At 34.2% G+C, this 12,298-nt stretch overlaps 1 protein-coding gene across 5 annotated transcripts in view; it reads left to right on the top strand.

Moving 5' to 3' along the window:
* Positions 1-12,298, top strand: part of LOC6044546 (sodium/potassium/calcium exchanger Nckx30C) — a 238,898-nt gene that overhangs the window by 142,121 nt on the left and 84,479 nt on the right. For 3 of the 5 annotated variants that reach the window (XM_038253213.1, XM_038253212.1, XM_038253211.1), the window contains exon 3: positions 7,028-7,093. The exons of the other annotated variants lie outside the window; for them this stretch is intronic. In XM_038253213.1, the coding sequence (XP_038109141.1) occupies positions 7,028-7,093 (66 nt within the window). The remainder of the gene's footprint in view (positions 1-7,027; positions 7,094-12,298) is intronic. 5 annotated transcript variants of the gene reach the window in all.

Raw genomic sequence — 12,298 nt, 5'->3', positions numbered from 1 at the left:
TACATTTAATTTAAAAAAAAATCTTCATACGTGAGGACAGCAGCCATGAAAGAAGAAAAAAACACTGTTGTTCGGACGGTGTCGAAATCATCGCAACTAAATTTGGGGAATTAGCCGCTTTGAAGCAGATCAAACTTTGTGTTTGCTTACATTTTTCAATTTTATACTTTCCAGAAATCTTTTTCCTACTCCTTGTGATCGTCCTTCACTAGAATACAACGTATCAACAAATTTTATTCATTTTAATTCATATTTTTTACTCAATAATGTATCGTGCACTTGTGTGTGTCGTTATTGCTCTGTCCTGTGGGTTAGCACAGAAATTCATTTCATTAAATTTTTTGAGCAGATATTTCGCGATTATTCGCGATTTAACTTCAGATTCTTACAGTGTTATACAGTTAATTTTTGCCCAATTTGGTAAAGATTATTTATGATAAAATATTATTTCAATAAATGACCAGGTAGCAGTTATTGATCGGCCCGCCTGTGTGCTTCTAGCAGATGCGGCGAATGAAGCTGATGTAGGTAATCTCGAAAACACAAAACTTTAAAATTCGATATCTCTGGAACGAAACATATTCATTTCTGTCGATAAGTGATTCTTATGTAAAATTGGCCGGGGAACACGATGGTGAGGTCAAATAAAAAAAATAAGTTGGGGTGTTTTGAGATACGACCGTTTCAAGTTTTCAATTGCGCAATACAGGTAAAAAAAATAAATTAATCAACATTTTGATCACGGAAATGGATTCTACATCCAATTTCCTTCAAAATTGAGTCTAAGACCGACCCTCTAAGATTTGTGGTTCCTGAGTTATCGTCATTTGAAACTAGGAGGTTTGGTCAAAAATCGCCAAAAAGTCGATTTTTTGGGGAGGTACAAAAATGGAGGGGGTGGTCCGATTTGGATGGAATTCGGGATTCTTGCAAGTTTTGATAGTATCAACAGCCCTGCCAAATTTGAGCAGGATCGGAGAGGGTAATTTTCAAATGCTGTTCCGCTTCAGATGGAATGACCCATATCTTTTTAGAGTATTAAACTATTTATCAATCTTTTCTTGATAAGAGTTAACTAACTTTCAAAACATTTGAAAATTGTTGTGAAATATTTCTTCAGGCACTTTTTAAACTTCTTTTTTTAAGCTCAGTATGGTTTCATACTATTCCGTATACATTTAATCCGTAAATTTATTTAGCTAACGGTTTACGTTATCTATAAAACTATGACATTTATATGAAAAAAGTGTTGAAATTTTATTGTATAACTTTGTATTTAGTTATATTGAAACGTATAGCTGTTTACGCCAAAACTCTTGTTTTGGGCACTCTTATAATACGTTATTTCACGCTTTCCTTCTTAATACAATTAGAACAATATTTTTTTTCGGGAAATTCAAGAATATATGGATAGTAGCCTGTCCCATTTTGAGGTCATGTCGAGGAATTTCAGGTGCTCACTTCTTAAATGATAGATTATGATGTTAGGAACAATGTTTTCTTAGACAAGAAAAAATAATAAAATACTTTCTCGCACCCCCTAGTCGATTTACTGAAAAATGTCACATTTTTGAACAAATTTTCTAAAATCGCTTGGAATCAATACAAAAACTGATTCGATCTGGTGAGTATTATCTTCAAACGATAGGTTTTTGTCCATAGATTAAGATGCACTATCAATATTGGACCAAATTCTAAGTTTTTGGACTCTCCCAGGCGGATTTATGTAGAAAAAATCGCATATTTTTGAAACTTTTTTCAGAAATGCTCATTTAATTTAGGGTAGCCTATTTTTCCCAGTAAAACCAATACATGCAGCTTGTAAGAAATTTCATGGCGAACATTTTTCCCTCTGAGAAAATGCAATTTCGACACTCCAGAGCCGAGATATTTGAGTTTTAGTGAGGAAAAAAGTGCCAATTTTCAAAATTTCTCAGAATTCAGAAGCAAGGCCTACTAATTACCCGATGTTGCAAGCATGTGTCGCAAAGGTCAGGGTATGCTTTCTTATAGTAATTTTGGCCGCTGAATCCGAATCTGAAATCAAAATTCGTGTAAACAGTGATGTTATGTAGCTACACCCTTTTGGAATGTTATTTTCGTGATTAAATCGCTGCCATTCAAATTGCTTGCAAGTTCGGTCATACTTTTTTCGGTTTTCGTAAATACCACTTTGATTCAGCGATTTTCCACTCTCCATATCAAAAAGATTTGTTTTGTATGGAAAGTGTCCACGTGGTTTATGGATAGTCCCTAAGCCACCACCAAATAACAATATGCGATTTTTCGAATTGCTTAAGATAATCAAAAAGTAAAAACCATTTAACAGATCTGTAAGTAAAAAATCAATCAAAGTGGAACGAAAACCGAGAAAATTATGACCGAACTTGCAAGCAATTTGAATGGCAGCGATTTAATCACGCAAATAACATTCCAAAAGGGTGTAGCTACAAAACATCACTGTTTACACGAAATTTGATTTCAGATTCGGGTTCAGCGGCCAAAATTACTATAAGAAAGCATACCCTGACCTTTGCGACACATGCTTGCAACATCGGGTAATTAGTAGGCCTTGCTTCTGAATTCTGAGAAATTTTGAAAATTGACACTTTTTTCCTCACTAAAACTCAAATATCTCGGCTCTGGAGTGTCGAAATTGCATTTTCTCAGGAGGGAAAATGTTCACCATGAAATTTCCTACAAGCTGCATGTATTGGTTTTACTGGGAAAAATAAACTACCCTAAATTAAATGAGAAATTCTGAAAAAAGTTTCAAAAAAATGCGATTTTTTCTACATAAATCCGCCTGGGAGAGTCCAAAAACTTAGATTTTGGTCCAATATTGATAGTGCATCTTAATCTATGGACAAAAACCTATCGTTTGAAGATAATACTCACCAGATCGAATCAGTTTTTGTATTGATTCCAAGCGATTTTAGAAAATTTGTTCAAAAAAGTGACATTTTTCAGTAAATCGACTAGGGGGTGCGAGAAAGTATTTTATTATTTTTTCTTGTCTAAGAAAACATTGTTCCTAACATCATAATCTATCATTTAAGAAGTGAGCACCTGAAATTCCTCGACATGACCTCAAAATGGGACAGGCTAATGGATAGGTTTATTCAACTTTAAAGTTTTACGTAGGAGATTTGGGGTTATTTGGGCACCCACAGGCTATATAAGCATTTTCAAGGAAAAAAATGTCACAAAAGGATGTAAGAGATCATATTAGACGAAAAAAGACTATTATTTACCCCGAAAACGGAAATTAAGGTAGGCTTTCGAAAACATTTCACATCAGTTGATGTTTACATTAGGAACGAGCAGGATAGACACTTTGATTACACTTCGATATTGGCCCAAATACATTGTTTTGCTTGATTTGCAGATTGTATCAAACTTACTTGACCTAAAAGCCCTTTTATTATTAAATCCTAATTTGACCATCCATTATATAACTGAATTGTTTGGGTGTACTGAGCCCTCATAATAGCTCGATGTGACAAAAACTTCTGCTAATTTTCCATACGACTTTCTCCACTTTGCAATGGATTTTTCCAAAAGAATTTTCCGAGCATAAAGCAGACTTCCAAAGTTCTACCGTAAAGTGTGACACTCTGGCAACTCTACAAACTGAATTAGTCGTTCCGAAAACCAGCACTATTTTTTCCACTTTGGCTCACCTCTCAAAACCCCCGCTCAACGACAAAGTTCTGCTAGCCTTGATTGGCATCGTTGCGCCCCACCCCGTTTTTTGCTGAAATCGCCAGAAAAAATGCTTGGCCGCTTGGGTTGAGATTTGCTGCGAAATGACTTGTGTGTGTGAGTGTGTGTGCGCCTGTCAGAACCCCTTTTTTCATCAATTTCAATGCCCCCGACGACGCAATTAGGCTCAACTACTTCTGCTGCCAGAGCTTTAGTTCTGCTGGTTCGGGAATGTGACCCTTTTTTAATGGCTGCCATATTTCAATGCGCTTGGCCGTTGCGACACTAGGTTGGTGGGGGGGTGGTGGTAATAAGGCTGGTTATAAAGGGGAGGCAGTATGCAGAAGGGAGGGTCCTTGCAGAGTTAGTTAATTAGTTTTTCTTTTTGAATGGATTTCATAAGTAGTGGTAGTGATGGCCACAGAGTAGCGAAACATTTTGGATTGGAGAAGCAGAAATTTTGTTTTTTTGCATGGGTGGGTGAATTTTAAATGGTATAATAAAACTGAATCAATCTTCTCTCATACGATGAATATTAAAATTGAATGCTCAAAATCCAGATCGCAAGATCAAGTAGAAAATGGATTTTCTGAAGAATTGTGCAGTTTTGAATCTTCTTTGTCTTCGATTTTTTTTCAGGTGGGAAGAGGCATCTTTAAACTTGGTAGAAAATTTGGGTGGATGACAATAGGTTATTTCAGAAAATCTAGTGTTGCAATTCAAGCCACTTTGACTAAGCCTTTGTCTAATATATTGCTGAGAGAAATATAGAGGAATTCTTGAAGGTATCGATAAATTCTTGATATTCTTTACAGAGTTTTTTTCAATTTCGCAAGTGAAAAAAGTTTAACGATGAAAAATGAGAATTCAGAGATACTTTAATTTTTAAAAATAAAATGTTATAACAGCTTGACGATGTCTCTGTGCTCTCATTTGTTAACTAGATAGGAAAACCAGCAAGCTTAGTACAAGAGAGAACAGAGGCATCGATGACGTTATTCAATCAAGCTTTTGTTGATTTTTTATCAAGAGAATATAACTAAGCGCTCTCTGAACACATTTAAAATCAATAAAAATCTGAACACACAACAAATCTATTTCGCAAGATAGCAGAGCAGTTCTCTCAGATTTCGGTCATTCGATTTTTTTTTGTATTTTTTTTAATCCGACTGAAACTTTTTTGGTGCCTTCGGTATGCCCAAAGAAGCCATTTTGCATCATTAGTTTGTCCATATAATTTCCCATACAAATTTGGCAGCTGGCCATACAAAAATGATGTATTAAAATTCAAAAATCTGTATCTTTTGAAGGAATTTTTTGATCGATTTGGTGTCTTGGGCAAAGTTGTAGGTATGGATATGGAATACACTGAAAAAAAATGATACACGGTAAAAAAATTTTGGTGATTTTTTATTTAACTATTAGTCACTAAAACTTGATTTGCCTAAAAACACTATATATTTTTTTTTTATATGTTTTAGAGGACATCAAATGCCAACTTTTCAAAAATTTCCAGGACCGATTTCGTAGAGAATTGCTCAGCAGTGAAAGGTATGATGATGATGATGATGATGATTCTTCTGAATTCACTACTCACAGTCCTATAAGGAAAACGTCAAATGAAGCTAAAGTTAAGACTTTTTGAAAACTGTGAGGCATTTCAAATACTCAGCTTTATAATCTCATCCATACCTTGTGTTGCCTAGTCGAAAAACAATTTAAAATTTAACCCAATATCTTGTCTTTTTGATTTAACCAAATTACAAAGAAACAATGCAAACAGAACAGATTTTGTTATCAATAATAATGACAGGAATTTGTTAAATATCGACGCTGTCGTGCTATCTTGTCGCTTTTCGACGTTTCGAGAAAAACGCGTTTTAATGTTCGACCTTGAAAAAACAAATAATAGAGCACGTAATGTAAACAATAACAAACACATTTTGTTTGGCTGACTATTCTGAGCATTGTCCCAGAGTTTGATTGAATTTGAATGCCGGATACCCGAGTTATAATTACATATGTTTACCGGAGTCGGACTTACACGTGTGTCAAACGCGTTCTGACCTGAAATCCCTTTGACCAGTTGTCGCAGTTACCTCAATTTTCAGGGTGTGCCAAGATAGCACGACAACGTTGAAACCTCTTTCGTATGAAGAATGACAACAATATACGGAGTTTTTTTTCGTTTTTTATTGAATATTTCAGGATTGAAATCAAATTTTGGGATTTTTGATGGTCAAAAGGTGAGGAATGAGGCTGCACAAAATGACGTTCTTAACTTAATTAGGCCCAACATGCACGCGTGACAAGTTAGCACGACAGCGACGATATGAACCCTTCAATATACACAATTTGAGAATCCTAGCTGAAAAAAAACCTTTTAATAATCATCATAACTCAAGTTTCTGATAAAAAATTGCCTTGCCAGATTTTTCCCCATTGCGCAAAACGATTTGCAACCATACTGTTTCAATCGCATAACATGCGACAAAAAAGGAAACCATTGGGAAAAAACTGCTGCCTATCAGCATAAAAAAGTACTCGACCTTTTCGGCAAAAAAAAACTCCAACCGAGACTCTAGAATCGGAAACAACACGACATGGAAGAAAAGTTAAAAAAGAAGAAGCAGAAGAAAGGGTACACGCCGCGAAATGTCCTCCGTAATTACAATCGAAAGCGGCATATTTTTGCGTTTTTATCTGATTTACCCCCATGATAAATTTTGTTACATGGTTGTGCTGGTTCGCCCGAGAGAAAGTTTTTCCCGCCACGGCTGCCGAAAACGGTAAATAAATTTAGCGCAACTTATCATGATCATCTCAAGGTGAAGATGGGCTACCGAACGGAACGTCTATGAATAATTTCATATGGTTAGCTAGAAGGAGAAAATTTGGGGCTTTTCTCCGATGGTATCGTGGCTGAAGTATTACCACTTTTGCCTAACATTTTTGGGCCGTTTTCTTGTTGTTGCGGCACATAAACCAATCTATACACACTTGCAAGACGTGGACGTTGTAACGATTGTCGCTGGGACACCCAAGTTTTGGCTGTTTTATTTGTCTTTTTAATTTATTTTTGCGTAAATTTTTCTTCATACGGATTGATGGTGGTTTTTGTCTGTTTTTTCCCCCTTTTTAAATTTCGTAATTTGTTCCCCAAATTTTTCATCATTTTCTTTGGAATGGATTGCTTGTGAAAGAAATTTCCGACGGAAAAGAAGTCGTTTTTTTCTTCAACATTTTTTTCCTTCAATACTAAACCTCAAATGCAAATTCAAGTTCTAAATTATTATTTCGATCGGTTCAATTGATTCTACAGGAAATTGGCTTGCTAGAAGAGTATAAACGGCCCGGCAATCGAGATAATGAGAGTCCTCAGCTGCAAGTAAGTTGACTTTCAGCATTAAACATTCCTTTTTATTTGTTTTCCATTTGCGGGGCTTTAGTTTCAGTGGTTGAGTTTTCACATAACTGCTTTTTTCTGATAATTTCCACAAGTTTATCAGGGAAGTGTACCAAACGCTTTGAAATTGGAAGTTAGAGCGACACAAATTTGGCTGGCAAGCTTTGAGTTGGAGCTCGGAAAAGAAATGTCTTAAAATTAGGGTGCGAATTTATGGCTCGTGTGGTGTCCTAAAGTGCGTTCTTGTGTTTAACCCAAACGCTTTCGTTCCTCTCAGTGATTGTGGATAGTGAGCTAAGCATAGCATGTTGGTACGTGAATACTGTAAATAAATGCTGAAAAACATGATTTTATTCCCAGCTTCGGTACGCACCATATCTAACGCTTATGTGTTCACAGCTCCATCAATGCACTGTGAGAAATTTCTCACAATTTGTGATTACAAAGCACGGTTTCTCTGAAATTGATGTAAATATTATTCTGCGATCTTAAATTGTTGTTTACTAATTATTCTTGATTCATTACAGAATTTCGTAATCACCGCAAAACGGATAGATTATACCAAAACACTGACTACCCATTTGTTAAGTGTAACATTTATAAAAATTTGAGAAATATTTCCAAAACATATTTAAAAGTTCGGCATGTCTAAAAAAATCAAAATGTGCTGTCACAAAATTTTATGGTGCATACAGCAAAATCAATGAAAAAATCATTTGATCACAAGCCTGTAAATGTTCCATATGCAATTTTGAGGAATGAGCATGAGCATTACAGACCACCCATTGGTGCCCCTCCTTTGCCGTAATATCATTTCAGCACTACTGGCTATGAGCTTCGACGATCTAGTGGTGTTTCCCTTATCAAATTGAATGCGCTGAAAAGATAAAACACCATGATTGTGCTAAAACTAGATCGGTTGCGAATAGGTAACAATCATTGGCCACCAACGGCGCCCGCCATGTCAGTTTGTAGATTCCTAGATTAAGGGACAGAAAAGTTAGTAAGCGCAGGTTGCTACTAGGGCAGCTGGTTTACCCTGTGCTTACACCCCACAAGCGCCAGGAACCTGAAAATTTGTTATTAGGGTAGGGTATTTGGTCAGGATTCACCATATAAAATGATGAAGCGATCCAACATCAAAGTGTTTGTTGAAAGGATTATGAATTATTCTCAAGGCAAGCAATCGGATGCTGCAGATTTATGAAGAAATTAAATGTTTATAGTGAATTACAGATGATTAAAGTTTTTAACACCGAGTTGATATACGGGTACCACGATATCTCCAAATAAGATTGAAATAATTATCTTAAATTATCAAGTGTAGACTTCACAAGATATATCCCGTATGCATGACGCTGTCTGATTTCGAAATCTCTTTTTAATAATTATTAACATAAAAACTGATGATGCTTTTTTTATATTTTTATCTTTTTAAAAAATAAAAATTTTGAAAATCGGATTTCGTCATTGACAAGTAATGCGTCCATCCAGGAAACCCGGGATTTAAAAAAATCCAAAATATTAAAATAATACATATTTCTTAAATTTTCGACGTAGTTTTGAAAATAGTGGAAATAGTAGAAAATTATTGTATGATCATAAATTTGGCTAATTATTATTATTATTGATATGAAAGTAAACAGATTCGAAAAAATCGTTTTTTGTATTGTACTTTTTTTTTTAATTTGGAAATATTTCGACACCCAAATAAAAATAATAATAACAAATTAAACATATTGGGACAGTTTATAGAGCTTTTTTTTACACAATGATGTGATATCTGACTTTTTCGGATTAAACAGGAATATAACAACCGACTAAATACACCAATTACCAAATTTAATGCTCTAAAATCTGCTGTCCCTAATCAGTCAGTTGACCCGATTTACCCCAGATAACGTTAGTGAAATTAATGAAGATTGGAGATTATTTGAAAAATAATTGTTTTACAAAACACTCCATTCTAACCTTTCTACCTTTCTTTTTTAGTTTTTTTGGTTTAAACATTGTCAAAAAAATCTTTAAATATATGGTTTGGTTTTTTTGATCGTTTAAAAATAAATAAACAAAAGCAATTCATGTATAAGAAACTTATTTGGTTGATTGTAGTTCATTTGATAACCAAAGCACAACAAAATAGAGAAAATATTAAATTTTTGACTTTACTTTCTAAATACTCCTACCTATTCAAACTGTAGTCCAGATAACCTTAAGTTAACGGTTATCAACTAATTCTACGATTTCAAGCTTCAAAAACTAAACAAATGTATTGAAACATTTGTTTTTTTGACCATTTAATACATATCCCGGGATTTAAAACTTATTTTTCCAGGTTGCCGAGAACGCTTTACTAGTTACAAGATGAGTTATGTTTCATCATATTTCTAATCTAACATTGATAGGTCACAAGCTGTAACTAAAATACAAATCCAATAAATAAGTATCTAGCATCATTTCAATTCATGTTTAGAAAGTGTTTGAACTTTGAATTTGAGACAAATCCAGAGTTCAATGTAGATAGGATCTTTTTAATAACTTTGCAAGGTTTTTTTTTTAATTATGAAATTAAATTTCTGTTGTCCTATAAAACATTTAATATTATTTGTTTCAATGATATTGTTTGTGCCGAAAACGACTCGTTAAAAAAATCAACTTAAAACTAAGTGATTTGCTGGTATATTTTTTTAACAACTGCACTTAACTTGAACTTCGCAATTGACACAGATATTTGAATTTTGTTGAACCCATTTTGGCCAGTTCTTTGTATTTCAACTCAGCTTGGGAGGTACCTCATGATTTGGGCATACCAGCCTTATATGAGCCTTCAGGAGCTGTTGTAAATGTAAACAAAATAAGTATATCAAAACTAAAAATTAAAGAATCAACTCAAGTCCGAAAGGTTCCTAGCTAGATGCCATTGCTAAATATATTTTAAAAAGGAAATGCGTGAATGATTGGGACGACTCTTTGTACAATTATTAGAAGTGTTTTGAGAAAGAAATTAGTTAATTTTAAAGGAAATGAATGTCTAACTGAACTTTATTTGAATGGTTTCTGAAAGATCTTTCCATTTAGATACAAAATTTGTAGAACTGGCAACCATTTCATGCTAAACTTATATTGACACAGTGTTTTCTACTTGGTTTTTGTCACTCTTTGGTTGTGTATTTTATTCAATGACCTACAAAAATTGACAAAAAATACAGCACCTAGAATTTTTTAAATATATTTAGGCAGGGCCGAATGGTTTTTCTCTGAAGTTTGTGTGGAGAATTAGGGCAGTTAGTCGCTGTTGCATACACAGCAAAAAATCCGATGGTAAAATCGCATGCAAAAGCATGCACATTACCTTCGTCAAAATAAACACTTAATAATACACACTGCATGTACATTTTTTGCAAACTCAAAAAAAAAGTTGCAACCGACGGGATTCAAACCCAGCACCAACAGTAAGGACTGGCGCCTTAGCCCACTCGGCCATCAGACCGAAGTAAAGCTGTATGAATAAACGCATACAGTATGTAAAAAAAGTATTTACACCCCTCGGGCACTATGCACATTTTGTGATGAAACATGTAAACAATTTAATGTTGACATAAACCTAGTACTACGTTTTGTTCAGAAACTCATGCCGAACATTTTGCTGCAAAAAGCTCATGAAAAGATGTTTTCTATAAAAAGTTATATAACAAATACTAATACAAAAATAAATAAGGTGCAAAAAAGTTTGTACACCTTTCGAAAAATTAACATGAATAAAGTTATTTGTTGACAAATCACCATAAATCCAGTCTCCCAACTCCAAATAGGCATCCTTGACTGATCAAAATATAATTTGGATTGAATATAAAGTTTACTAATTACTTAGTATAAAAGTTTACATAACTCTTGAAATTCTATATAAAACTTATCTAAACTTAATTTTGCAAACTTTAAATTTAACTAAATGTCAATATATTACCATAGAATTGATAAATAAACATTCTGGAGTGGGTATAACACCGTTCTGGGGTTCTTTGTATCGCTAGAATAGATTTTTCGTTGGAATTTCGTACCAACCCGGAATTACGTCGTCGGAAAATCCGCCGGCATCGAACCGGTCCACAATTCACAAGTTAACCTATGTGGCATCGGAAAGGGCATAAAATTTCCGATCTTTTGATACCCATACATCTAGGTTTTCTATAAAACCCACGTTTTTAAATACCTGGGCAAAAAGTAAGTTTGATCCACGAGAACAAAAATTACGAAATTCCATACATTTTTGGCAGATTGCTCAAACGAAACCATAACAACGTTTTTGCCTAGGTGTTTAAAAACGTGGGTTTTATAGAAAACCTAGATGTCTGGATATCAAAAGATCGGAAATTTTATGTCCTTTTAGATGCCACATAGGTTGACTTGTTAATTGTGGACCGGTTCGGATGCCGGCGGATTTTCCGACGACGTAATTCCGGGTTGGTACGAAATTCCAACGAAAAATCTATTCTAGCGATACAAAGAACCCCAGAACGGTGTTATACCCACTCCAGAATGTTTATTTATCAATTCTATGGTAATATATTGACATTTAGTTAAATTTAAAGTTTGCAAAATTAAGTTTAGATAAGTTTTATATAGAATTTCAAGAGTTATGTAAACTTTTATACTAAGTAATTAGTAAACTTTATATTCAATCCAAATTATATTTTTGATCAGTCAAGGATGCCTATTTGGAGTTGGGAGACTGGATTTATGGTGATTTGTCAACAAATAACTTTATTTATGTTAATTTTTCGAAAGGTGTACAAACTTTTTTTGCACCTTATTTATTTTTGTATTAGTATTTGTTATATAACTTTTTATAGAAAACATCTTTTCATGAGCTTTTTGCAGCAAAATGTTCAGCATGAGTTTCTGAACAGAACTTAGTACTAGGTTTATGTCAACATTAAATTGTTTACATGTTTCATCACAAAATGTGCATAGTGCCCGAGGGGTGTAAATACTTTTTTTACATACTGTATATGAGCTTGTCATTTCGTTCAAGTAGGTTTCCCATACTGATGGGCTACATATTTCAGGGTGTAAAATCACATAAAATTGCATAAAATAGTGCAATATTTATTTTACACCCAGGCCTTTTACACGCAGCTGGATTACTACTTTTTTAGCTGTGTACAAGCTGAAAATGCGTAAATAATA

Source organism: Culex quinquefasciatus, chromosome 2 (genome assembly GCF_015732765.1).
Source record: "Culex quinquefasciatus strain JHB chromosome 2, VPISU_Cqui_1.0_pri_paternal, whole genome shotgun sequence".
Lineage (NCBI taxonomy): Eukaryota > Metazoa > Arthropoda > Insecta > Diptera > Culicidae > Culex > Culex quinquefasciatus.
Note: the sequence above shows the minus strand (reverse complement) of the source record. Positions and strands in the feature narration are given on the sequence as shown.